Source organism: Lepidothrix coronata, unplaced genomic scaffold (genome assembly GCF_001604755.1).
Source record: "Lepidothrix coronata isolate B3197 unplaced genomic scaffold, Lepidothrix_coronata-1.0 Scaffold161, whole genome shotgun sequence".
Taxonomy (NCBI): domain Eukaryota; kingdom Metazoa; phylum Chordata; class Aves; order Passeriformes; family Pipridae; genus Lepidothrix; species Lepidothrix coronata.
This window is the reverse complement of record NW_016690341.1, coordinates 1763129-1790296: the sequence shown is the minus strand read 5'-3', so window position 1 is coordinate 1790296 and position 27168 is coordinate 1763129. Positions and strand designations below refer to the sequence as shown.

General features: G+C 41.6%; 1 protein-coding gene across 1 annotated transcript in view; it reads right to left on the bottom strand.

Annotated features, from left to right (window-relative positions):
* TENM4 (teneurin transmembrane protein 4) overlaps nt 1-27168 on the bottom strand; it is a 603620-nt gene that overhangs the window by 104802 nt on the left and 471650 nt on the right. Inside the window, exons 15-17 of the mRNA XM_017829261.1 lie at nt 25058-25243; nt 17222-17248; nt 9645-9791 (exon numbers count right to left, since the gene is read on the bottom strand). Coding sequence (XP_017684750.1) covers nt 9645-9791; nt 17222-17248; nt 25058-25243 — 360 coding nt within the window. The remainder of the gene's footprint in view (nt 1-9644; nt 9792-17221; nt 17249-25057; nt 25244-27168) is intronic.

Here is a 27168-nt window from a genome sequence, read left to right as displayed (position 1 = left end):
AACATATAAACTGAACCTTTTCCAGGTGTGTTATGACACAAGGCTGGAACGGTAAACACCAGTAGAGTCACTGATTACATGGGACATGCTCCTTACCACCTGAGCATGCAGGACTGGGAAGATGATGATTAACTAAAGAGGTTCTGTGACTGTCTTCCTTACCTGTCAGCCTTCATGTCCAGACTCCCTGGCTTCCCTGAATGCTAGAAATGGATTACAATCCTAAGGCACACAACTAGCCACTAACTGATAGGAAAAACTATGTGCTTGTTGAACATTGCTGCTTATTAGGAGAGGCATATCTTCTAGTTTACTTCTAAACTATTCCCTCCCCAGAACAAAAGCTTGTTCTCATGTTCACAACCACTACTATCCCACAAAATACTCTTCAGCAGCAACAGGGATTTTGTTCCTGCATTCCTTGGGTTTTTGCTGCACTTGCTGGATGCAAAGTGCTCACAAATCCTACAGCAGTCTCATTCCTCCTTTGAGTCCTTGTGCAGTCTAGCTTCCAGGTTCCTCACCTAACCCCATGTGGCACCAATAAGGGGTCAAGGATCAGAGTTTTGTACAGAAGCAAAGGGCTGATTTTGAGACACAGCTTCTGCAGTAAACAAGATCAGCCGAGAGGTAACAAAATTTCAAATTAGCTGTGACTTTTCATGGCCCCACAATTGTGTTGGCTGATTTTATGGGCAGTATCTTAGCTGGCTGAGACTGAATAATTGAGCATTTCCACAGTTATGAATGCTGCAACAAAAATCTGTCATGTTAACATGAACAACAGAATGCAAATAACCTGCAGCCAGAGGTGTTATTATGTGTTTAAGCAGACTCTGACAGGTGCTGCGTGTCAGGTGCCAGGCTGCAACAGGCAGGCCATGGGTAGGAATGGGCCTGTTTATACACAGAGAGCATTCTGTAGACTGTGATGCACATCGGGAGCCCCAGTCAGACAGGCAGTCAGAAGGAGCTGAACTTAAAGAGCCTGATTAGGGTAAATCTGGGAGAGCATATGTGACAAACTGAAGGATTGTTCCTGCCAAAGACCATGACGCTTTTTGCCACTGACTGCAGTGGGAAGAGCAGCTATGAGAAACTGTACTAGGCAAAGCAAAAGTAGAAAGTAAAAGTAAGAATCAAACCCCATCTTCTCTCAGGAGTATTTCCACTGCCAACAAAAGCATAAAATGCACTGATTATACAAATAATTGTGTCTCTCACCTCATCGAGTTCTTATGTTTCCCTTCCCTTTCTTTGCCATTCATCAGTCAACACTATCACTTTTTGTGGGGACACTGTCTTGTCCTGTGATGCTTTTGGATGAATTACTGGAAGAGTTTGTACAGGAAGGGTTTCAAATGTAGATGCTCAAAGGTAAAGACAACAAGGTGTTAGTCTTGCCCTTGAGCAAATCAGGTTTTAACCTTCCAGTTCTAGTCTAAGCTCTGGTGAAACACAGACTAAAGGAATGGCTTGGTACTTTTGCATAAACACAAATCATTGTTCACGTGAATGTTTATGCTGATGAAGATTTACAGGAGTAATCTTGTTCTGTAAATTGAGAGTTGAGGACCAACACTCAATTTACTTGAATTGGATTTGGGGAATAAATAGGTTTTATTACAGTGCTTTGCAGAGAAAAAGCACTATATTCAACAAAAGAGTTGTAGCTTTAGGGTCCCCTGTAGGGAATCAAAGGCGGACAAAACCCAACCATAATGAACAATGGCAATGTGACTGCCAGTCCTCTGTCACCATGTTAGCTATTCATGTTCTCTTCTCTTTCTATCCCACCTTCTCTGTTTTGATTTCACCTGAATAAGCTTCTCACTGGTTGTATCCTGGCTATATTAGACTGCTGGCTGCCTGGGAAAGAATTTGCCCTCACATCTTTCTCTAAGTGTTCAGCATATGTTTGGAAGTTTGAAATAATATAGTCATATGAAATAGTAATCATGTATTTGAGTTACAGAATTCCTTGGGCTCTTGTGCAGAAGCTGAGCTCTGCAGGGCTAGTCACTGCAGAAATACTCTGCAAAATGTTTATCCTAATCCAGCGCTACATTCTCTTTTAAAAAAAAATCTAAATAGAAAATGAAGGGAAGTGGAAGGAGGAAATGACAGAAATCACATGATAATCACCATTAGTTGGGCATAAACCAGAGCTATAATAATGTGTTTAGAGTCTACAAGTTCACAGCATCCCCGAAGTCATCATTGCTCTGGAGAGTACAGTTGATGTAGCTGGCTTCATGGGTTTCTTCCTTTCTCCAGGCAGATTTTTAACCAAGGGACTTAGAAATTGCACAGCCAGCAAAGAAAACAGGCAATCAGGGATTTGAAGCAATTTCATGAAGCTGAGCAAGGCATGTCAGGACCCTTCCTAGCTTAGGAGAGATTAACTGCATCCTGGGGTGGGTCAGGCACAGCACGGCCAGCCAGTCGAGGGAGGTGATTTTCCTGCTCTGCTCTGCATTGGTATGGCCTCACCTTGAATATTGTATGCAGTTTTGGTCATTGCAATACAAAAAACGATATAAAGCTATTAGACAGAGTCCAATGGAGGGCCACAAAGAATGTGAGGATCTAGATGGAAAGTCATATGAGATGTGGCTGAGGTCACTTGGTCTGTTCAGCCTGGAGAAGAGGAGACTGAGGGGAGACCTCATTGCAGTCTACAACTTCCTCACAAGGGGAAGCAGAAGGGCAGGCATTGATCTCTTCTCTGTGGTGACAAGTGACAGGACACAAGGGAATTGTCTGAAGTTGTGTCAGGGGAGGTTTAGGTTAGATATCAGGAAAAGGTTCTTCACTCAGAGGGTGGTTGGGCACCGAATAAGCTCCCCAGGGAAGCGGTCAGAGCACAAGTCTGCCAGACTACAAGAAGCGTTTGGACAATGCTCTCAGGCACATGGTGCGATTCCTGGGGCTGTCCTGTGCAGGGCCAGAAGCTAGACTCTGATGATCTTTGTGACTCCCTTCCAACTCAGGATATTCTATGATTTTATGACTAGCATTCAGACAAGGGATTGAGTACAAGTTGATTAACCTGATCAATGGTCATGCAGTAGTGTACCTGAAACCGCCTCCTTCAAGAGCCAAAGCACCTCTCAAAAGTGATATCTCAAAAGTGATTCCTCTGAGCAAAAGGGACTCAAATCTTAGCAAATTTTTTTTTTTGTGGCAACAGTGGTTTCACACCCTCAGCAGCTGAGATATCCTTGTCACCAAGGTCTCTCGCTTTCCTGGCAAGTGCTGCAAGTGTTAAGCTACTGCTGAAAAATTCACCCTAATATATTCTGACTGAATCCAAGCCAATTTAAGCAATCATCTGAGCACAGCTTGGGAAGTGGTCTCAGACAACTGAAGATATAGGCATGTTTCTCAAATCCTGGTCATGAGGAAAGTGACCATATATGCTATGCATGTTGAGCACACTTGGGACAAAACCTCAGGATTTTAAGGGGACTTTCTGTCCCACAGAGGTTGTAAGAGTTTGCCTCAGATGCTAAAGCAGGTCTGGTAGAGCTTTCCTTTACTTCTGCTTTAAACATTGGTGCCCAAACACAGTTTAAGCACCTGCTCAGCTGCAGAAATGCTTTGTGAAATGTATGCCCAAGCCTGTTTTTACTGAAGCTGGTTCATGTCACCTTTTGTTACATCTTACGGACCAGCAGTGCCTCCTTCCCGTGCATAAGTTCCCTTACTTCAGCAGATAATGGTAGGGTTTTTTTGACACAGAGAGCACTTTCATAATTTCTTTCTGAATCTATTAATAAAAGGCATCTTACTAAGAACTAGTCAAAAGTTCCAGGAACTTTCCCTAGGTGTCAAGACAAGGCACTGCTAGACCCCCAGTTCACAATACATCATCCTCTGCAATGGCACCAGCAACACCTGCTCCTGGATGCTGTAATGCCTGGGTTCACACTGCCCTCCTGCCAGCCCTGCTGCTAACAACCAGCAACAGGTGACACCCAAGTGTTACCATCCAACACAGGATCAGAAAAGAGCTGAAACCCAAAAAATATGAACTGGTCATTTTTTCTTATTTGAGGAAAGGTCGATTAACAGTCATCATGAAACAAAGGAAGAGAAGCTGGATGATTTATAACAAATTATCCAAGCTAGCTAGACTTTCAGGTACAGCAGACTTTCTCATCTTTTTAGCAGTGCTTTCTGGTTTCTCCCAGATGACCCTGTTGTTTGACTAAATCTATTTGTGATGGTAAATACTAATTTATGATGGCTGTTTTCCCAGGTGCGTTCAGATCTCAACACTTTGCTCCGTAAGTGTAGCCAGCACATTAATGCATGATTTTTTATAGTTTTGAGGACGTAGACAGCTCACACACCATGCCCAGGAGACAATCTTCTCATGCTATAAAAGCCTTGCAGCATGAAGTAAAGGTTCTAACAGTGTGAAAAAGAAAAAGAAAATAAAAGCATCCCATCACCTCAACTGCAGCTCAAGAATTTGCAACGACACAGGTTTGCGTTTTGGGGTTCTCCTGGATTCTTTATAATTCCCTTTACAACTCTGAAGCTACCTTCATGTGTAACCCTGTGTACTGGCAAAGATCAGTGCAGACTCCTGCCAGCTCTCTAATACACTATTTGGCATGTGGTGGACAGACGGTGAACACATGGGTGTTAAGAAGGCCAGTATGCCGTGCCAAAATTTCTCTTGCCAAAGAATTCAAAATGCTGCTGTTCCAAAGCATTATGTAAGTCTCCACCTTACTACAAGCACTACCTGATCCTTGACTGCAACAAGCAAGACACAAAGCATTACTCTGGGGAGTTGCACCAGTGGGCTATGGTACAGTTGAACAAACAGCACTGATTTGCCTCAGAGAAGCCATTCCTAAATTAAATTGTCCCTAAAGTGAGAGTTGGTTCCTGGTGGCAGCAATAACTAATGCTCAGGGATGCAAGAAAATGCAAAAATCCTGTGTGCAGAGGCTTGGTGGCTCTGACCTGCTCACTGCTCCAGGATTGAAAGACTAAGGCAACCTTTAGTTGTTCTGGCCCAGGAGAATAGAGACAAGGAAAAACATGGATTGCTCCACCTGCTAGCTTTTGGGTAGCATCTGGTGGAGCACAGACTGAAGTTGCAAAGGCAAAATGGGGCCATGGGTACCTTGGAACCCTCTGTTTGTGCTAGTCTAAATGAGACATAAACTGAGGGGCAGAAGCTTTGTTACCACAGTTGTTGTAGAAAAATGGTTTATTTTCCTCACTCCCAAAGGAAGATCATTGACCAGGTGACATGTAAAAAAATGAAGTTTCTGTACTTTTACATAATGGTATGCAATATATGCTAGGAGAGGGCAGCATTATTTGACTGGGAACAGTATTTATCTATCTATCTAAGTTATCCTGCAGTAATTACTAACACAAGCCTTTGGAACTGTTGAAATTGGGAAGAGGCAGCAGAGAACAGCAGACAACTGAACAGCAACCTCTAATGAATATGAATGGATAGATAATATTATGAACATTTACATTTCAGACATATTTTTCATCTGAGAAAGACTCTTGCCTTTCACAAGTAAAGTAGATTCACCCCTGGCAAGAGTTTACCAGCTGTTCAGGAACTGGAATTGTTCAAAGCAGCAAATGAAGGATGGGTCAGTTCCAATTCCTGAAGGATCAGCAAGCTTTACCCTACCCGAAAGACTTGGCTACTCTGGAAAAGCCCCAAACAATAATAAAGGCCTACAAGCGAAGTTACTTGAACTTTTAGACACAAAGAGTAATTTAGTTCAATATCTATAGTTCTCTCATGGTTTCACAACAATGTGATGTATCCAGACAGTGAAATGGAGAACTGGACAACTCTGGCTCTCAACGGTTAGGTGATTTCTCCAGAACAAAGGTGGATAATACAGCTTTGCTGCTCAACAGCATATTCATGAGATTAGTGAAGAATATGCTTTTCTCTTCCCCTCCATTTTTCCTGTTACTCTGTTCCTAACAGAGAAGTCTACCAATGCAACAGAGCCCATGTTTAGCCTATGGAATGTCAGCCTCTTCTCAAGGTTTGCCACAAGTAACTCCACTTCTAGGACTTGTCACAGAAGATAATTTCCTTGATCTTTTAAACTTTCAAACTTCTTATTCTTCGAGCACATGACAGAACACTCGGTGTGGAGTGAGACAGGACTACTCTTAGGTAGTGAGTGTTTGCAGCCACGAACTAGAGAGGTTATTTTCTTTTGAAGAGAGGCAAGAGTCACTTTTCTCATCTTGTTTTAAGCAAACACCTTCCATTTGTTGTAATACAGGTGGCCTCTTAGGTCAAATGCACAAAATCCTGGCCTTTTACACAGATTGTTACAGCTCTGTCATTGCATAGTTTTTCCTTAACTGGTACTGGATGATCATCTGCTCTCAGTTACTTGATACAACTTCTTTCAAGTTGATGGGCTTTGTGTTCTAAAGTGTAAACAAAGTGGGCCTGGGTGTGAAACCTAAATGCAAGCTTGGACAAATGACACTTGTGTGTGGAGAGTGTACTGCTCTCCAAGAGAACTTTTTTTTAACCTGAGCAGAGATTACATTTCACCAAGTCTCTCTCCAAGTGATTCCTGCTCAGCTTGTTATTGTTTATCTGAACAGCCTTCAGATTTAAGAGGCAAACACACCCTGTAATTTAGTACCCGTCTCCCTCAGGGTATGATTAGACTGGGAGCTGATGAAAAAGATTCTGACTCCCATTATCCTGAGGAATTTCCGGCTGCAGGGATTTTGATTAGCAGACACTGGATACCACAGTGTAGGAATCAGCTTCCCGTGAGCTCAAGCATAGTGAACCCCCTGTAGTGTGTCCAGAATTCAAGAGATGCTGCTCTGAGTAGTAAGTGACATGAAGAGCAGTGGTCACCAACCAAAGTAGGCACTTATGAGGTGATACCTGAAATAGCTCAGAGAGATGATGCCCTGAATCTCTTTCTCTCCACTGATGGTATCCACCATGACTAGCTCAGATGTTTGACTTCTAAAGCTTCATCAAAGGACTTCTACCTTCATTGACAACATTCACATGCATATGAAGATGAATTATGCAATAATCCTGAGATCCTTTCCAGTGAATCAAAATAAACCACTTTTCTCCTGCCCTGAGCATGCATCACTCCAGTGACTGCAATCCCAAAAGAGGATAAACCATAGTGCTCATCCACATACTACATGTTTTTTGAAGAGGCTTCCGGCATACATCTCTTCAGTGTTCTTCAAAGCACAGCAGCTTCCCAATAATATCTGTGGTGACAAAGTGGGTGCAACAAATACAGACTCAGTTCTGCTTCTAAACACAGCTGCCTAGTGTCATTTGAGTTGCCTTTGGATATCTGAGAGATTCAAAGGGAGGTGTCACACATAAAACATATGTATGTTCTATCAGAGAACCAAGCTGTTGTAAAGGGGAAGCCAGAAGCCATCTGGGGCACTCTAGGATGTCTCAGATGGTGCTGGACAAAAGGCAACAAACATTAAGCTGGAACACAGAAAATTATGATTAGGTATTAGGAGAAAAACATTTACTATAAGGATGGCCATATACTGGAGTAGGTTGTCCAGAGAGTTGGAATCTCTGTCCTTGGAGGTGTTCAATATTTGCTGTGAGCAACCTGATGTAATCAGTACTGTCTTGAGCAGGAGGTTGAACTGATGACTGCTGGAGATTCCTTCCAACCTAAATTATGCTATGATGTTCTACAAAGATCTCCAAATTGTCTTGCCACAGAAATCAGCATAAAACCTAGCAAACAGGCAGAGAATAAGCTTTTCTTTATCAGTCCATGTGTAACTATATTTGAATCTCTCTGCCAAACTAAGGACTAAGGCTTCAAAACAGAAGTGCCTCACAACTGCTCAAGCCCCCACATCTCAGAGGTTGAAATTCTAGATTTGAGCTCACAAATACAAATGATTCATAAAAATGTATAAAAATCAAGCCAATAAGGTAAATGTATTCCACTGTTCCACTTCCCAGCTGTGGAGAGTCCTTAGCAGTAACACAGGCAAATCAAAAGCATAGTGTATGATGGTTTATCTGTAATCTGTAATGTGCATCATGTACCTGCTTTTTTTTAAGGAGTGTGCCAAGAATAAAGTCAACACTCATTTGTGGGCTCTGACACATGAATAAGCTGTCACAAGGCAATAAGTTACAACCTTGCTCTGTTCTCTGTGCACACCATTGCTCCACACAAGTTCACCAAATGCAAGTTAGCAGCTGATGTGCACTAACTTGTAAACATGTCAATGCCTTTTGTCTCTCCTGTCTATATCTGCTGTCCTGCAGGGTAGCAAGGCAGCTCATTTCAAGGTGAGGGTAACCCAGGTAACAAGGTTAGCCCTTGAACCAGGAGATGAGGAGATGGTGGTCCACCAACCTGCTCAAAGTCTGGTCATACTCTTTTTGATATCATACAGTTGTGGTCTAAATTGTACGTTAGGCTGGATTACTCTTTCCCTCTCTCTCTTTCTAAAAACTTCACAGGGGTTTTGTTGGTTATTTTTTTCCTGTGGAAACTGGGATTATACTTGGGTCTATTTACCATATTTTTACACATCTGATGCAATGCACTTTATTGCTGCCCTGTGTCAGCTGTAAATAGGAAAGATGAGTACAGTGATATTCAGTTCCATATGAGCTAAAAAGCCATCTTCGTTTTATAGTGTGTACCCTTTGCATGGTTCTCCAATTCTTTCCATATTTTCTAAAGGGATAATTTGGTCCATTTGCAGTGCCAGATGTGCAGAAGTATTTTAAATATTCAATCAGAATCCCAGTTGCTGTGAAGCAGATAATCATGGTCTTGGCTTGGCTATTTTTACATTTTTTTTTTAACTGTATGGTTCTTGTGACTATGATAAAACAGAGGCTTGCAAAATGCAGTCTCCTCTTCACAATCTGGGTCCTGGCCCAGACTTGTGGTTTACAAAGCCTTTTGCTGAGTGACAACAAAACAAATTATGCAGTCTCCCTTATGCCTTAAATTTAATATCTCATCTCCTGCTCCCTAATTCAAACCTTCACACTGCACCATGGTTTCCTTTGTAATGAGATAACTCTGAATATTAAGTTTGCATTACACAGAGCTATTATTCACATGCCTGACACCATTACATATGGAAGAGTAATCAATAAAACATGGTTTGAGAGGGATTGGACGGCTTGTGGGCATGGGGATCAGTCACCTAAGCCTCCCTGTTTCCCCAAGTCAGTAGTGACCTACCAGAGAGCCTTAATTAAACCTCAGGCAGTGAGGGCAAAGTTTGAACAGTTAGGAATGTTCACTGTCTGAGGTGATCCCATTGTGTCACTGCTGAGCCACTAGGCTGGGGTGGAGGGATAAGACAGGTGCACAGCCTCTGTCTGCTCTCTGGTATATGGACTTTATCTGAGGATAAACAAACGTCCCTCTTCAGTCCTGGCACTCCAAGTCCAAACCTATTTAATTTGAATTCCAATCCACTCTGGCTGAGTCAGCCTGGCAGACTTTGCTGTCTGTTTTCTACCAGCTGTCAAAAAACAATCTGCCCTGCAGAATCAAGCCCAGCTGACTGTTCACTGTGAGAGGTTTATAGGCTCTGCAAAGCCTGACATATCACATGTGCTCATGTCCTACCTCCATCGTTGTCTTTCCCATCACCGCATGCCGTCTCCATGGAAGTGTCACAGCCTGCTCCTCTCCAGCCCAGCTGGCAGACACAGTGCCAGCCGTTCATGTCCAGAGTGCATCTGCCATTGCCGTTACACAAGCCAGGGCATCCCTCTGCAAGGCAAACAGCCATACGTTCAAATGCACTGGAAAGACAAAGGAACAGAGCCTGGAAAGGGGATAATTAAACAGTTTTTTCCCTTTGCCTTCAGTTTATTTCTCCATTCCCATTTTGTTGTCTTCCCACCTGGAACAAACCCAGTTTGGTATCAGGCTATGGTGACCACTCAATGGGCTGCTGCTTCCGGCTCTCCCAGGAGGTCCTCACAGCATAGCCTCAACTCATTGGACTCAGGGAATTGTAAGTTTTGAAGAGGCACTGAGATTTTCCTGCTTCATTGGTTGTAAAAGCAAGGCAGCGCTTTGCTCTCTGAGTCTCTCAAAACATTTGCTACATAAGACCAAGATTTGGGGTTATCTAAATTCATTTGGGTTAAAATTCTCAAAACCCAGAGGAATAAAGCAGCTGGCTTTCAGTCATACTGAGTTCTCAGACTGCTAAGCATTCAAAGCCAGCTGGAAAGGGAATGCAGGAAATATCTGGAAGAGACAGTTTCTTTACTGTAGTAATTTTGGGTGGGATTCATCTCATCCAGTTAGAACTAATCTATAACAGAGATACCATCAACTCTCTGTAGTAGGCAGAGAAACAGATTGTCCCATGGCAATGAGTTGGATGCTCATGGTGATGAGCTGAAACGTGCTCTGGAAGAACCCATTTCTCCCCAGTGACTACAGAGACCCCAGCATAGAGGCAGGCATTTCTTTTATAGGTGATAAAAATTAGTTAGGGAGAATGAACACCAAACTCCCAGTCTGCTTACTAGGGCTTGATTTTCTCATCTGATGACCTCCTCCTGAGATTTCCATACTTACCCCTACACCACACCCCTTCAAGAAAACAAGCAGAGTAATTTCCATAGGAAAGTGGTGTGAGGGAGGCTGCTTAGCTTATACACTTCTGGGGGCTTTTTATCTGCAGAGCTCAAAAATCTTTACCAAGAAGCCATTTGAAATGTGAGAGACATTTAACAGCTCAGGAAACTGAAGTACAAGGGACTGAAGTGACTGTCAAGGTCACTCAGCAGGACTGATTATACCAGGAACACAATTCAGTCTTCCTGAGTCCTGTTTTAATGCTCTCTCTATTTATATGTGTGTTAAGCAATCCTGCCACATAGTTTGAGTGTTTTCAGGCCCCCAACTTTGTAAGACAGGTTTGTGAACCTGCGTGAATGACACACACGTACCCCGTCCTAAAGGGTTACCACGGGATGAAGAGGTGTGCGTTTTCTCAACATCTGGTTGATCACATGATGCATGAGGGTCTGCCCAATGAAGTGGTGAGACAGCATGTAGGGTACCCCATGTCATCGTGTGTCCTGCACTGGGGAAATGGGGTTCAGAAATGCCTTTAAAATAAAAAACTGTTTCTCAGCGAACTTTTTTTAGTTCACAGAACTTTATTCAGTAAGCAGGAAAAAAAAAATATATTTTAGGACTGTTTTTCTAACAAATGGCAGATTTTCAGGGACTAAGTGGAAAAAGGAACAAAGGTGGTAGGGAAAAGTCCTTTAAAAGGATCTTAAATAAATTTTTCATTTACAAACATACTTTTCAGTATTTACAAACATACTTTTCAGCCTTTCAGTCTTTTAAAATGTGTATTCTGGGATGGGGCACATAATGTGTGTGTACGTGTGAGCATGCTGCCGTGTGTGCATTTTTGTATTTATACACTATACTAGTACTTATATACTACATAAGAGCTCTTTATAGGCAAGGCTACTTGAAATTTTCCAATTATCCAGCCTTCAGTTACCTACAACAGTGCCAAACTTTTAATGATTTAATCTGGTTTTTTCCATGGTAGAGCTAATTTATGTGTTTGTTCCCTTTACCTACTTTCAGTACAAACTGAAAGCATTCAGCTGTTTTGGAGAATGACAAAGGAAGACTTGTATTAAAGAACCTCCTAAAATTACTTAGCTAGGTAGGTAATCCCATTTTGGAGTAAATAAATTCAGTCTGGATGGGACCATCCTGGTGGTAGAGATAGGACTTTTCCCCCCTCTCTCTATAAATCAGAGGATCACAGAATCATGGAACAGTTTGGGTTGGAATGGACTTTAACAGTCATCTAGTTCCAACCTCTCTGCCATGGGCAGGGACACCTTCCAGGAGGCCAGGTTGCTCAAAGCCCCATCCAGCCTGTCCTTGAACATTTCCAGGGATGGGGCAGCCACAACTTCCCTGGGTAACCTGCTCCATGGTTTAAATTTGTCAAGATTAAAAAACTCAGAATAAATCTCACTGTGCATGTTATGTGTATACTGTATGCCTCCATTAGAGCTTGGCTGGTGCATCACCACTGAGCACATCTCATGTTTTCACCGCTTGGACTCTTTATAACCCACCCTAAAAAGTTCTTTTCTATCCTACAGTTGAAGAGACTGGGCAGAAAACTCCTTGCAAAAGTGCTGTAGTGTTGACCTGGACAGGAGAGCATTGAGAATGAAAACAAGTTGAATGATGAGAAGTTGAAGACACCATGATCTTCAAATGCTTTCTGTGACGAGTGTCCAGCAAATATAAGGAAAAACTGTAAAACCAGGAGCTTATATAGAACTGCATGTGCTCTGTTCTCCCAGGTTCAGGAGAAAGGGAATCTGGAGTGGCAGAAAACGGGTGACATAGTTTGAATGAGGCACCTTCTGCATCTGAGGAAATGAGAAGAGCACAGCAAAACCTGAAAAGAGTATGATCGTTTTCCACAACTTCATGAAACAGATAAAAATTGAGAAGGGAAAGCAGCTTTTTAAGGTAAAGAGAATAATGCTGGTATAAGAACAGGCTCTTGGACATAAACCAAGTATGAATAATTTCTAGCTGGAAATTAGAAAGAAAAAAAAACATTTACTAGGATCAAAGGAATGAAGTTCTGGAGTAGCCTTGCTGTAGAGTGTTAAGGAGAAGAAGATTAACTTATTTATCCATAGAGCTCGGTAAATTATTTATATAAAGTTTTACACAATGTCGTTGCCCTTGCTAACAGAAGACTGGACTCTAACTGAGGAGATCCCTTTCAGTTCTGTGTCTTTGAATTGTGCGTGCAATTCATTGTCTACATTAAATGTGTTTGAATGGACTTTCAGGTTTTCCTCTGAATCTTCTTGATCTGGACCCAGAGAAAGTAAACCAAGCATTTCAGAAAGCAGACAAAAAGAGGAAAAGCATCAATCAGGAGAGGAGAGATAGAAGAGAGTGAGTACCTCATGAGATTATGCCTTCCAAAAGTATCTATTCCTTTTCTTGACTATTAAGGCAATCCAGGGTGACTAGATGAGATATCAACATTTATGCTGTAGATACCTAAAGTAGGATAACTCCCACCTGTAACTTCATACTGTACTCTCTTGGCATCTTTCAAGTGTAGCAAGTAAGTTTGTCTTTTCCTGCTAAAGAGACAGTCACCTCTGGTTCCTAATGGCTCTTTCAAGGAGCCAGAAAGAACTGTTTCCTAATGACACAAATGGTTCATCACAGGTACAGGAACATAAAAGTTTTCAGATGTTAACCATTACATTAGAAGGTTCCTTAAACTATCAGTGCTGTGAGGACTAAATTGAACCTCTCCAGTGGCATGGTTTAGTAGGAGAGTAGACAGTTTTAAGAAGTAATGAGAAAGTAAACCATTAATAGAAAAAAAAAAAGGAACAGCAGCTGACAGAGGACTTGGACCTTCAGAAAGTTAGAAGACAACACAGATGTGTAAACCAATATATCCAGGAGAATGGACCTATAAGTAATACCATTTCTAGACTGGTTCACTGCATAAAGACTTGACCATCACTTACACTACAGGGACAAGAAGGTACAATATTCTTCATTCCACAAACAGTGCACTTTAAAGTGCTTGATGAAAGGACGATACAAATAAACATCCTCTCCTTTCCTCCATGCTGGGGAATAAAGCAAAAAGATCATCTTGTTTCCAAAGTGCTTCTGAATATCAACACAGCAGGATGGCTTAATCCTCACAGATTTACACAAGCATAATCTTGCAGCTCTGATTTCTCATAGCTAGAAGTCATTAATGATCCATTATTCCTGTCTGTGGTGTTAGCTGTACTTGAGTGACTAAGAGAATTAAACATATGAATAGGTTTTTTGGGGAAAAGGGGGAAGAAACCCTTTATATGAGTTTCCAATTTAAGCACATGAAATTGCTGCTGAAAGATGATGATTCTGGAGGGCATTCACACTGCCATGCAAGAGACAGAACAGACCAGGGAAGCAATATAAAAAGTGGGCTAATTTTGAACTAGACAAGAAAAGGGTATCAGAGTCAAAGGAGACTGTCAGCAGAAGTTATCCTGCCATTTTTAAGATTGTTGGTAAAATAATCTGCTCTTCATGATCTCTACAGTTAAAGCCTTCTCTAATTAGACCAGTTATAAACAATGTTCAGTAGGATTTTTCTTCAAGACAAACCTCACTGCCACTTCAAATTGGACTTAGAAGATAAGACTATTTATTATCAGTAGGAAAGCACTGATGGATGTCCTGGCAAGTCCCACAGACAGCAGTTGAGCTCTGAGACGAGTAGGACATGGCTGAATGCAACATGTGAGGATGCAAGCACCTGGAGCTTCAGAGAACAATAACAAGTAAGAGACATCTGCAGAAGCTTCTGTAGGACTGAGGCTGAGGAGCAAAGCATCAGCTGATTCCTGCAAATGATGAGAAATTTGGCAAAGTGTCCCCAGACCCATGCAACTCTGAAACTATCACAATGATATTTTGTGATGGTGGGAATCCAGAAATCCTTGATCAGATCCATTCTGTAATAGGAAGGTTACAAAGTTACTTGCCAGAGCTCCTACAGTTTTTAATTGTACAAATGAGGGAACTGACTGTGGTCAGACCTTAGGTTCTCACTTGCTCTCAAGCTTCAGGAGCAGCCCAAAGAAGTTACCTTGCAGCCATCTCTGAATTCAAATGTTGTTCAGCAACTTTACATTTCAGACTAGCTGTTTATATGCCTCACTACAGTGTTAATGTGGTTAATATTAATTTTTGAAGAGTAAGAATTGATATTCAGCAACAGAAATTAATTTTGTTGATGTACCATCAGATCCAATGATATTCTGGATGAAGAAGGTCTCTCTAAAATCAGCATCTCTTTGAATTATTATTAAAATAATAGGCACCTCTGTTCATTTTAAGCATTAGCAGTGTTAATTAGGCCTTAGTTTAGAAGACTCCACTCTGAGTCTTGTTAGAGCTTCTTGGTTTAATTATGCTGATGTTTGCTATTGAAATTTGCCCTCCAATTTAGAAACAATTCTGCATCTTTTCTGACTTTCTGGTTTATTGTAAAGCTCTAGGAAAGATTCAGCAGTAAATCAGGCTCACCCTTGACAACAGAGGATTACTGGGAAGGGATTTCAACCAGAAAGATGTTAATAATTAAGAAAGCCAAAAGGGCATGAGTAATTTAGTTTTGAAAAATGCACACCATGCAGTTAGCCAAGTAAAAAAACATGTACTTTTAATGTTTCAGCTATTGCTAATCTTTCCAAAATAAGCCATGCATGGCAAGAGACAATCTTTTATTCTTAGTATGTTGCTTAACCTGTTACCTACCAAAATCCTCACTAAATATAATTTGTCTTTATTCTTGGGCATAAAGGTGAGTCAAAAAGGGGGATATTCCCAGAGGGAATATGACAGCTATAGAAGACTTAGTTAAAAAACTGAGTCACTGAATGGGCAAATTGTACTGAAGGTTCTTGTCCAGGCTCCGCAGGTTGACTTCTCATCTTTTTATCCCCTCAATGCTTATCTGCTACCTTTTGATGCAACCTTCTCCAATACAGGTTGAGATGAAAAGGAGTCCTGGGGTTCTGAAATGCAAAACACTGAGATGTGAAATATTAACAGGAGGTTCTAATTGCACTCCCTAGTGGTGATCCACATCTTCCTCTGAGAACGCCACCTATTACTTCATAAGGGCACAACAAGTGACCCTCTTTGCTCGATCTAAGACAGAAGATGTACTTTTTCCTCCTAATATGAATAAAGTTGAGGATATTTTACTGGTGCTAAAGCAATTAGAGAAAACTAACTACCACTGAACAATCTACTGATCTATAAACAGGGGTCCAAGGACAGCTACCAGCCGCTGCACTACACTGAAGATGGAAGCCTTAAAACTGTGGATATTTCCTCATCATAAATATTTGTCTGTTCAAAGATTTTTACCTGTTTGTAATTGTACCTGAACCTGCTTTTAAGCCTTAATGGAAAAAAAATAGAGAAACATTAAATCGTAAATTCATCCCGAGAAGTGAAGTCAGTAGGGCAACCATGTTTCTTGTCACACCACACAAGCTCTATAAGGTAGAGACTTCATTTTAACTGTTCACTGGGCCAGTATTTAGGCATATCTGTTCTTCATCATCAGGCTCTCACAGTTGCTATATCTGATTGTTCAAAACCTGAAAAGGAGGGTAATACTACAGAAAAAATGGATTTGTTCAACCTAATTTTTTTAGTTTGTTTAACCAGCAAACATATGATGCTGCGTGGTTTCAGCACTGTGTTGCTCTTAGTGTCAATTCAGTCATGTAGAAAGATATTTGTGTCCAATTCAATCATGTTTATTGTCAGATTGTTGTATTTAACCATATGCATGCCATTTCAATATTTTTCAAAAACTAAGTGCATTTTGGAAATGCCTATTTCTATTAAAAACTCCTAAATTAATTTAGCTCATTGTTCTGATTAATAAAGAACTGCATTTTTTTAAAGATAGCAGATGATCTCTGTTCTTTAACAGTTCAGTTCCTTTACTTCTTTTTCGAAGAAAGACCTGGGCCCCAGACTTGCTTTACACTTACAAATTGGAGCTAAGGTTGGATTTTGTTGTACTGTACATTAATGTAACATTATTAATTTCAGATTTATGCAACCAGAGGCTTTGAGGTCATAACATTTTTTTTCAGGAAAAAAACCAAAACAACAATATATCATTAGTTTAAGTTCCCACGTAAGACTTGGAAGTCATGGATCAAAAACGTGAGGAATCCACACAGAAAGTGCACTCACCTGTGTTACAAAACAGACCATAGACATTTAATTAAAACACATTACTATACGGGCTCCTTTTGTATTCACAGACACTTTTGTTTCCTACTGACTTGTCTTACCTGAGTAGGAAGGGTGAAGACAAGAGATGATTTGGAGGGGAGGGCAGGGACAAGGGAATGGGTAGGAACACTGATACGATGTTAACACAGGGTCACAGCACTTACAGAGGTATTTCCTACCTAAATGACTGGAAAATTCACCCTTCCAGACATTAGGGAGCACTTTGGTGATAATGAGGAAGAGATGCAACCTCAACACATCATGTTCACAGTGCATTTTTTTAAAAAGAAACACAAAGACAATAGGAAAAATAGGAAGGAAGAGCATACCTTTCACTACCTTATCCAGATAGTGAGCTTGGGAGATAAAAGACAGGACATTTAAGGTAGGATTGAATAAGTGCATTGCAGCTTACTATGAGACTGTGCAGGTGCTAGAAAGGCAGAGTTTGCTGTGATATGAAAAGAAAAACCTTGATTATGAGGAGAAAAAAAAAGGAAGAACGGTGGAGCGCAGTGCTCCTCAGTCAAAAGGCTTGAAAAGGCTGTGTTTAGGCATCCAGTCATCTTTGCTCATTAAAATCAGGAAGAGAAACAGGAAAGTTATATATATACATAGATGTGTTTTTATATAAATATATATATATAGGTGTATATGTATATATATCAGAATGCTCTGCTCATCTGCAAGTCTACCTCCATTTTTCTGACTGCTTTGGTTTTTATCAGGAAAGGCAGAGTCATTTGAATGTGCTCCACCTCACCTGATTGTCTTATATTTTTCCACACAAAGAGGCACAGTTCTGTGACGTTATCAGGCTGGGAGAGGCTTTTCCCTGGATCTTTGTAATGGTAATACGTTGCATTTATACAGCATCCTCTAGCCCCAGATCAAATTACTTTACAAATATTAAATTAACCTCATGGAAGCTCTATCAGATAGGCAAGTATTAATAAACTCATTCCAAGAAGGGCTAAAAAAAATGTAAAAAAGAAAGTTATAGATGTCATGGGAGCAGTCACGTGCCCAATTCCCATGGAACATTAATTTGGAAAACCACCTTCTAATTGATTTTCTGGCATCAAACAGAAAGTTGGTGGCAAAGACATAAGCAGAAGCCCTACCTTAGAGGGTCCTGGTGCATGCCAGCAGGCGGCACTCTCTGTCCTAACACCAGCTGGTCTTTATTAAGAAAAAAGAGGCTCTGAGTCTTGCATTTCTCTCTTTCAATACCTACTTAATTTCCCTTGTTCTCTTGCCTGCTCCCTGCAATCTCTCAGTTGTGTCCTGGTACCTTTTGAAGAGCTTTTTGTTTCAGGTTCATTCAGGCAGGCTGCCCACCTGGGAGGTCATAGCCCTTCCAGGAATTTCCATCCTGTGAATCTAATGGATCCATTGAAGAACTACTGTCCATAAGCAGGGAGGGATGGGAGGATCAGAGCTAACCTATTATGGGGCAGTTATGAGACTTGGCAAGGAGGTGAATTAATCCCCCTGGTGTAGTGGGAGTGATGCAGAAAGCACAGCTCACCATCTGCTTGGGTGATGGCTAAAGCCTAGGAGTGTGTCTCTTGGATTTTGATGTCCACAGCAGCTCAACCTGTGAATTGTGCAGCTGATGGCAGTGGAGGCAGCTGCCAGTACCATGTGTCAGTTATGTGTCAATGTTTTCTTGTAATTTGAAAAATAATGGGGCTTTCTATGGAAGTATTCCATGGTAGTAGGAATCTTTTTTAAACCCATATAGGCTCATTCCCATGTTATACTTCTGGCATTAAAGTATCATCTTGTTCCCCACCAACACTTTTTTGGAAACCCTGTGGGCATGGGGGACATGCTGAGGATTTATGCAGGAGCTCAGAAAAAAAGCTAGTTTTGTAAGATGTCCCCTGCACCTAAAGGCAGCACCACACTCAGCTACATGTCACCATATTCCTCCTGGAAGCCACTTCAGATCTGCTACAGGAGGAGCTATGTGAGCATTTTTCAGTGTGAAAGCCCTCTCTTTTCACCAAGTTAGCCTGAGTTAACTTGGTTTGCTTTGTCTGAATGCATTAGGAAGGACAACATGAGCATTTCCCTTGGCTCACAGAGAGGGAGGAAAGGAAGAGAGAAGCGAGCGATGCTGCAGGCAGGTCCTTGAGAAGGACTTTCTCCTCAGCACACTCTTCTTCATTTTCCAAATATTCTTTTTCCCTTTATCTTTCCCATGGTGTGAAGTGGACAGAGCCTCAGTGAAATCACTGGAACTCAACTGAAATCACACAAATGTGAAGGAGAGGAGAAAGCAGACATCCACTGCTGAATGGCACAAGAAGTTTATGTAACAGGGGCAGGAGAAAAGACTGTCTTTAAAGTTCATCTGGGCTTAATATTTACTGTGAAATATGCTGCCAAACTACTTCAGGACAGATTACCTTCAGTTTGATGCAAGATCATGTCAGAACAAAGCGGAAAGCACGTATTTTCCACTGACTGCTATAATCATGGTATTCTCTTGCCCAAAGGTACCCATCCAAACCAGAGTAAAGGCAGGGTGGGTGCCAGAGGGTCAAACACAGCTCAACTTCTGCTGTGCATATGTCTGAGTGCTGACTGCTCTGTTGGGCTGAGGGTAGAATCACAGAATAATTAAAGTTGGAAAAGACCTCTAACATCATTGAGTGCAACCATTAACCTGAAGATGCCAGGTCCACCACTAAAGTACCTAAGCACCACATCTACAAGGTAGTGAGAACCTTCCCCAGACACTGGCGAGCTTATTTTTATCTTGGGCCATGCACGGACTGAGTTGCTTTATTCAAACGGCACAATTGATGTGTTAGAAAGCTGAGGAGAAGAGATCAGGATCCACCCGTGCCTTGTCTGGATTCCAGCTGCTCCAGCCGAAAGGGAGAGGCACTGATTACGACCCCAGCTATTCAGAACATGTGTGATTATTTATGCAAGAAGGATGATGAAAGGCGAACTTTAAAGGGGTAGATTTCTCAAAAATAAGAGTTTCACTAAGTAAAACAAAACCTAGGCTGACGGTGCCATAAGCAGAAGCCTGTGTGGGACAGGCTGTCTGCCTGTCTGTCTGGGCACTGTTATTGCATACATCACCCATGCGTGACAGGACCAGATTTTCTAAAGGAGTTAAGCATGTAGGTTTTGTGGAGATCAGTGGGAATTAGGCACTGAGGTGCTTTGAAATCCTGCTGGTAGGCTGTTGACTATTTGGAGAGAGACCCTGAGGTATTCAGCTGAAGCAACTGAACTTCCAGGGATAGCTTTGTTCTTGTGTCCAGGCTGTTCAAGAATGGTGAACATCCCAACTCCACCACACAGGGAAACCCTCTCTGCCATCATTTTTCTAAATAACCCTATATGAATCATAAAATTAAGGGTTGCTGGGAGTAAAATGTCATACAAAGAGATTCACATACTAGAGACCACCTCAGTGCAATGCCCATGTAGGCAGAGTGAATTCTCCCCTTACATCTCCAAGGTGGGATGCTGTGGTGGTTTGAAAAACCTTTTCTCTGAGGTAGTAATGGTTTGCCCCACTGATAATACTGGACCAATCAATAGTCCACGTGCGCCCTACGGAAATTACAGAAACGGAAGAGAAGGTGGTGAAGATAGTTTAGAAGGTGGGTAGCCACGATCTGAGCCACGAGGAGGCAGGGGGCCAGTGAGCCCCTCTGGGTGCCAAGGGCCCCCAGCCCTCAGCTGAGGTTACAGGAGACCCGGTATAGTGTCAAAGCTGGACCGGGTCCCATAATCAAGAGCTGGAAAAGTTTCCTTACTGTCAGCAGCAGCAGAAGACACTGAAAGCGGCAGTGGAGCAGCCCTGAACAGAGACAGCGATGGCTAAAAGCCAAAAGATAGCCAGCAGCAACGAGATAACGTGAAGCCGGCTGAAAGACGCAGAGATGTTCCTGCAGGAGGGAGAGCTGGCAACAAAACGGAGGAAAACTCAACAGAGCTGGTTTGAGGTAAGACTGTATTATTTTCTCAAAAACCAGAGACTTTCTGAAGAGGAGGGGTGGACTTCCAAACCCTTAGGGAGTTCCGAAATGCAGCAGCAGCTAGAGAGAGGGAGAAAGGAGCTGAAAACCCGGAGTTTGTCCTGAGAGCTGAGCCAGGACGGAATGCGGAGGAGGTGGCCGTGCCCTCTGCTGCTGCTGTTGCTGTTTCTATCAAGCTGTCGAGCTGAGACAGAGCAAAAGAACGTTGCTAAGACTGAACTGAAAGCTGCCTTCAATGTTCTAACCCAAGAGGAGTGAAGATCTACAAGGAAATCCCCCGAAGGCTCGGGCTCAGGGTTGAAATTTCCACAAAGTAAGAATAAAAATCCTGACTGCCATACTTAAATCTGCTGCCTCAGGAAAATGAAGGACACTAACCAGTGCCACAAAAAACTGAAATGAAGGAACTGTGGCCTGAGGAGTGACAGAAAGACTTTTCTCTTTTCTTCTTGGACTTTTATTGAAGAACGGGAGAAATTTAATGTAGTGTAAATATATATGTGGGTGTAAATAATCATTTGTAAATATTTTCCCCTTCCCCCAATAATGAATGGTTGTGTTTTGTCTGAAAACTCTCCACACAGGGTGAAAAAGATATCAAGTCCATACCATCACTAAACCCTCTCACAGGGGCAAACTGTGGGAGGGGGGGCTTGAACTTAGAAATTAGATTCTTGGGAGTTTCAAACCACCACAGATGCACAGCACCTGAGGCACTAGCCAGGCAATATCCTCAACTCTATCAAATTTGGGGGCAGGCTGTTACTGCCCTGGGAAATTTCTAAAGTTCTAAATGGGGTTTACAAGAAGGCTGGAGACGGACTTTTCACAAGAACATGTAGTCATAGGACAAGGAGGAATGGCCTTAAGCTGAAGGAGGGTAGGTTCAGATTGGGTATTAGGAAGAAATTTTTTAATATAAGCGTGGTGACACACTGGCGCAGGTTGCCCACAGAAACTGTGGATGCCCCATCTGAGCAACCTTGCCCAGTGGAATGTTCCCTGTCCATGGCAGGAGTGTTGAAACTATATGATCTTTAAGGTCCCTTCCAGGCCCAACCATTCTGTGATTCTATGATTCTTTATTAAACCCATGAAATTTTCTGTGCTGCTTTCTGTGAATCAAACCCTTAGAGCAGCCTACCACAGAGCTGAGCTATAATTTGGCCTTTCAGAGCCCACAGTAAGAGAGTTTATTTCACCTTTAAACTCAATGCTCCTAAAACTCACCATGCTCCTTGGATGTGGTTTGGGCCAGAATAGAAAAAACCTGCAATGTTCCTAACTGTGGATGAATTTGGAATATGCTGGAGAGCCTGTCACGGGAGTCTGGCATTGAGGCTGTTGTCATGGTGTGTTTTGTTCCTTTAAGAAATCAACCAAACCCTTCTACTGGGTTTCAGGATTCCTGCAGTTAGATAATCAACTTTGTGCTCTACTCTCCTGCACTAAGTTCGCTGAATTGGGATGATGAATGCAAGCTTCTGCATCAATTTCCTACTTGGGAGTTAACTGGGGTTCCTCTAATGAAGTCTCTGAATGTGAGCAATCAAGCTAGTACATTTGGTGACATGACTCTTCGTAGGAGCAAATAAAATTAATCCACTAGGATCAGAGTTCCTTGTACACCATAATAAAGAGCCTCCTATGACCTACAAAACAGAAGGATTTCTTACTCTCACACATGCTTGACAGGAAACAGAAGGAGTGTCCCTTATTTGTATCATCCATTTCTACCATGTTACCTGCACACATGGCAATATTGGTAAAGCATCACTTCAGCAATGGGGTTTTATGCTTGTCAGTGCTAAAGCAAACCGGGCCATGACATAGACATATACGGAATTATTATCAACAGAACAAGTTGCCATGCAGGGAAAATACACAAGGACAAGGGGAATGCTTTCCACATACTTAATGTAATTCCAAGTCAATGTCCTTTCATCTGTGCCAATATAACTAGCTTATTACTCCTGCTAAAGCTATTCAATTTTCTTGGATATTTATGACTTTGCCAAATCTCCTTTACATTCTACACATTCATCAATGAAATATTCTGGAGGAAATAGTGTTTACAGCTTCAGAGGCAGGAGACTATGTACAAATTTGTTGCTCAATCACCATGCAAGAAGATGAGGAGGGGGGAAAGTGAAAAGAAACAGAATTGCTCCAGCACTCTAAGTATCAAAGAATGATTCCTAAACCAAGGCAGTGCTGCAATAGGAAGGTAGTAGCACACGAAATGATAGTGTGCACCAATAAAATCTCAATGCTGACTGCATTGCAGTGCTGACCTTTCCCATGATAACATGGATTCTTTATACTTAGAGTGAGGAACACTACAAATAAATTTAATTACCATGAAAGATAAAAGCTTGTTGGAAAACAGTCTGAGCATATCAGCTATGTGGAGAAATATCATATACCAAACTAATGGCATTTTGGTTTTGCAGCAGAACTGATAAAATGGCACTGAGGGTATGAATCAGACTTTTTTTTTCTGCATAAATAACTTTCACATAAAATTGTCCCCTGGATTTGGGGCCTTTTGTTGAACTTATTTTTTTTCTTTTAAAACCCTTTCATGAATCATGTGCTGCTTTCCAAATAACTTGCTTGAATAAAAGGCTATAAAATAACATTATAGAAACCCAGGATTTCAATTAACACAGGACTTCTTTCTTAATTTTAAAGTAATTTAAGAAAGGGGGATTTTTAATCCCTTTCTCACAAAAAGAAATGAAAGCTGCTAGGGACATAGAAAAGAATGCAGAATATGATGACTAATGAGACAGAGGAAGTTTTAAAAGCTAGATATTTTTGATTAGGAGGGTACATGTGGAGACCATAATGTGATAGAGTGACATTAGCATAAATAAATGAGAAGTAGAATTGAGCCACGGATATGGTTTGTACAATTACCCTAATGCTGAAATTAAAATATTGTGATCAGGCTTCATTTCCTGTCTGTCTTTGCGTGTGCAAACGCACCTGGTGTTCAAGCAAAGTAAGTGATGTCTACATATAACTAAGCTGATAATCCACACAATAACTACAATGACATTTGCCCAGGTATTGCTAGTGGTTAGTCTTGATGTAGTGTGATTTTCAGCTATCTTGGCATAATGAAAGCAATATAGAGGTAAATTTTCTTGTCTTTAAAAGAAACTGATTAAAATAAAATGACTGGAGGAGAATTCTCACTCTGGAACAATTCTTCTAAATTCAACTGAATTTTTTCAGGTCCACACAGGTATTATTGAGAACAGAACTGGAGTCATTAATTTAGTTTTCTATTAACGTGTAATGAAAGGTATCTGGGGAGTTTAATGTTACTGATTTTATAGCATGACTACAGAATGGGGACAGAAGTGGCTGAATGCATAAAAGTCAGAAAAAAGGAAGAAGGGAAAATGCATTAAGAATTTAAGTGAGATGAAGGAGAAAGGTGAAGCTGAGGCAGTTCATTAATGATGCTGCAAATTGCTTAATGTGAGAACTGAACTTCTTTGCATGATTTAGGCATATTGGTGGCATCTTATTAATAATAATAATAATAGACATGACACTGAGAGCTCATGAATAATGCCAGGTACATGAGAAATAAAGAACCAAAGCGAGAGGCGAGTGAAATGGTTAGAAAGGTAGCATAGCAGACAAGGGATAAGCAAGACAGAGTTAAATACCAGCCAGAAATCATGTGACTGCAGTTTCCTCTTTTATACTGGCAAGCAAAGTGACAGTGCAAATAATGGAGCAAATAAAAAGAAAGAAAACTTAAAATCAGATGCATGTTTCTAAAAATGTTGTGACCATAGTAGAGAGGAGTCTTGGAAGCCACAGAAAGACCTCTCAAGAGAGATAAAGTGGGGTGTTTTTAAAAGCTTCTAGCTGACATTTAAAGGCTTGTCAAACACCACATAGGTGTACATCTTGTCTGATAATAAAAAATATATATAGCTATGCCATCAACAAATGAAAGGACATTTTGCCTTGTTCCCACATGAAAATGTATGATGTCAGAACTTGAAATTCAAGAACAAAGGTGCTCATGCTACACTAAGTCACACATATTCAATTAAGCATGCGTCTTCTCTCCTCCCTGATCATCAATTATTCTTTTAAAAGGAGTCGGTTTTTCTTTCTCCCTACCAATAGTGCAGTGCTCTCCGTTCCAGCCCGGGCTGCATTCACACTTGCCATCCCGGCATGTCCCGTGCTCATTGCAGCGTGGGTGACACGCTCGCTGATCACAGGCTGTGCCCATCCATCCCTCCTCACAGCGGCAGGTGCCTCCGACACAAATGCCATGTCCTCCGCAGTCCGCTGCACAAATCTCTGTGGGAGAGGAAAGAAGAGAGAGGAGGGGATATGGGTGGAGAGAAGGGAGAGGGGGAAAATCCAGACTGTTATTGTTAAGAAAAGCAGACACACTTCACTACCTCGCCTTACGGGGCAATGAAAGGAATTCCTGGAGCTCATAACACTAATCCTTCCTGACAATAAGAATCTAATAAGTATATTACAAAAACGAGATGGACATGGATTGCAGGGGTCTGCTGTGATTGATCCTCCTATTTGCTTTCTAATTCTCTTGCACTCCTTGAGCTTTTGTGATCCCCAAATCCAAAGGGGAAGGCTCTTCCAATAAGCAGAACAAAAGTCACATTTAATTAAAATTTGGATAAGTGTTGAAACAATGTACTGATAAAATACTGATCCTAAAGTTAAGTGCTGGCAAAGTCTGTTTATGGCTTGTTAACCCACAGTTCTGGGATGGGATTCATTAAAATCCTTCTTCTCTCTTCAAAATTAATATAGAATATTTCTATTTCTACTGAGTCTGCACATCTGCTATGTCCCTATTCTCTTACCACCCCATTAAAAATCCCCTCCCAGGCACTCAGAGGTACCACCATGCCTTTTTGGTCAGGCAGCTGCACTGGAATTGATACGATGGTGCTTGTTCCCATGTTTATCAGAGCTAATGAAAGCACAGAGTCATAGCTGGATATTTTGGTACTCACCTCCAAAAAGGACCTTGCCTTTTCAGGGGTTCTGGCCTTCTCACCCTTTGTGAGCCCGAGTGGGCATAAGGACATGCACAATGTTTTTGCCTAGCACTAGATTTTTGTCTAAAACCTGGCATAGTCTTGGTATGAATTTGGGAGACTTTGTGTTTTCACCTACACTGTATTTGCCTGGAGAAAAAGAGACTTGGTGGAGAAGAGGCACTCACAAGTCAGGTGTTAAAGTGTCCATTGCCACCATTACTCCATAGGACTGATTTCAAGGGAAAAAAGAAAACCCAAATACTGATGCAGTGTTGTACTGCAGATGAAATGAAATGAATTTATTTCTTCTCCAGACTCATCAACTGACTGCTACTTTCGATCTCTAATAAACCCTGACTACACTCTCCTCTCCTCAGTTGTAAGAGAGGCAATTCACAGTATTTCAGCCTATCAAGTCTTCTTCCTTCTCTCTGGCTTCTGCCCAGTACTTCTAAATTTCCAAATGTTTTGGCCTCAAGCCTTCTGCTTGACTGAGCCATTTTGTAGAATTCACAGGGTAGGGACACAGTTCCTCTTGGGGCCACAGAGAGAAGATGTGAACAGAAGAAATGCTGAGCAGGACTCAGCTGGAAGCACAAAGGGGTACCGTGGTACTCTGCAGAGCACATTTTCTCTCTGTTCCCTGAGCTGTGCACCCCCAGAATGAGTATCTCACACACCAGCCCATTTCCAGTGCTTCTCTTTGGGTCTCTGAGCGTATTAACTGAAGATTTGGACCTCCAGGCTTGTGGTGGAGAGGTGACTGGTATTATACAAGACATTTACTCTGTGTCACTGGCTGCACATAAAATATTCAAAGCTACTCAGCCTGCATTAACATCACACCTGACTGAAATTCAGTCCTACTTAAGTTGCCTTTCGTCTTTTGCTAATTAGTATAACCATTTACAGGACACTTGGGCTGTTCAGGGACTTTTGATATGCTCCTGATACAGGACTGGAACATCCCAGTAAACTCCAGGAGGAAAGTTTTGCACCCTAGCAGAGAGCTGCAAGGTCTTCAGCCCCTTACACTGAAATGGCCTCCAGTCTCCAAGGATCAGAGAGTTCTTTGGACAGCTGTAACTATGATAGTAATGATAGTAATACTTTGAATGTCTAGAAAACACCTGATTTTCCAAATGTGACATGAAAATAATATCTAGCTCCTACCTCCTATACAGCTCAGGGTGGCTGAACAGTTTTCAG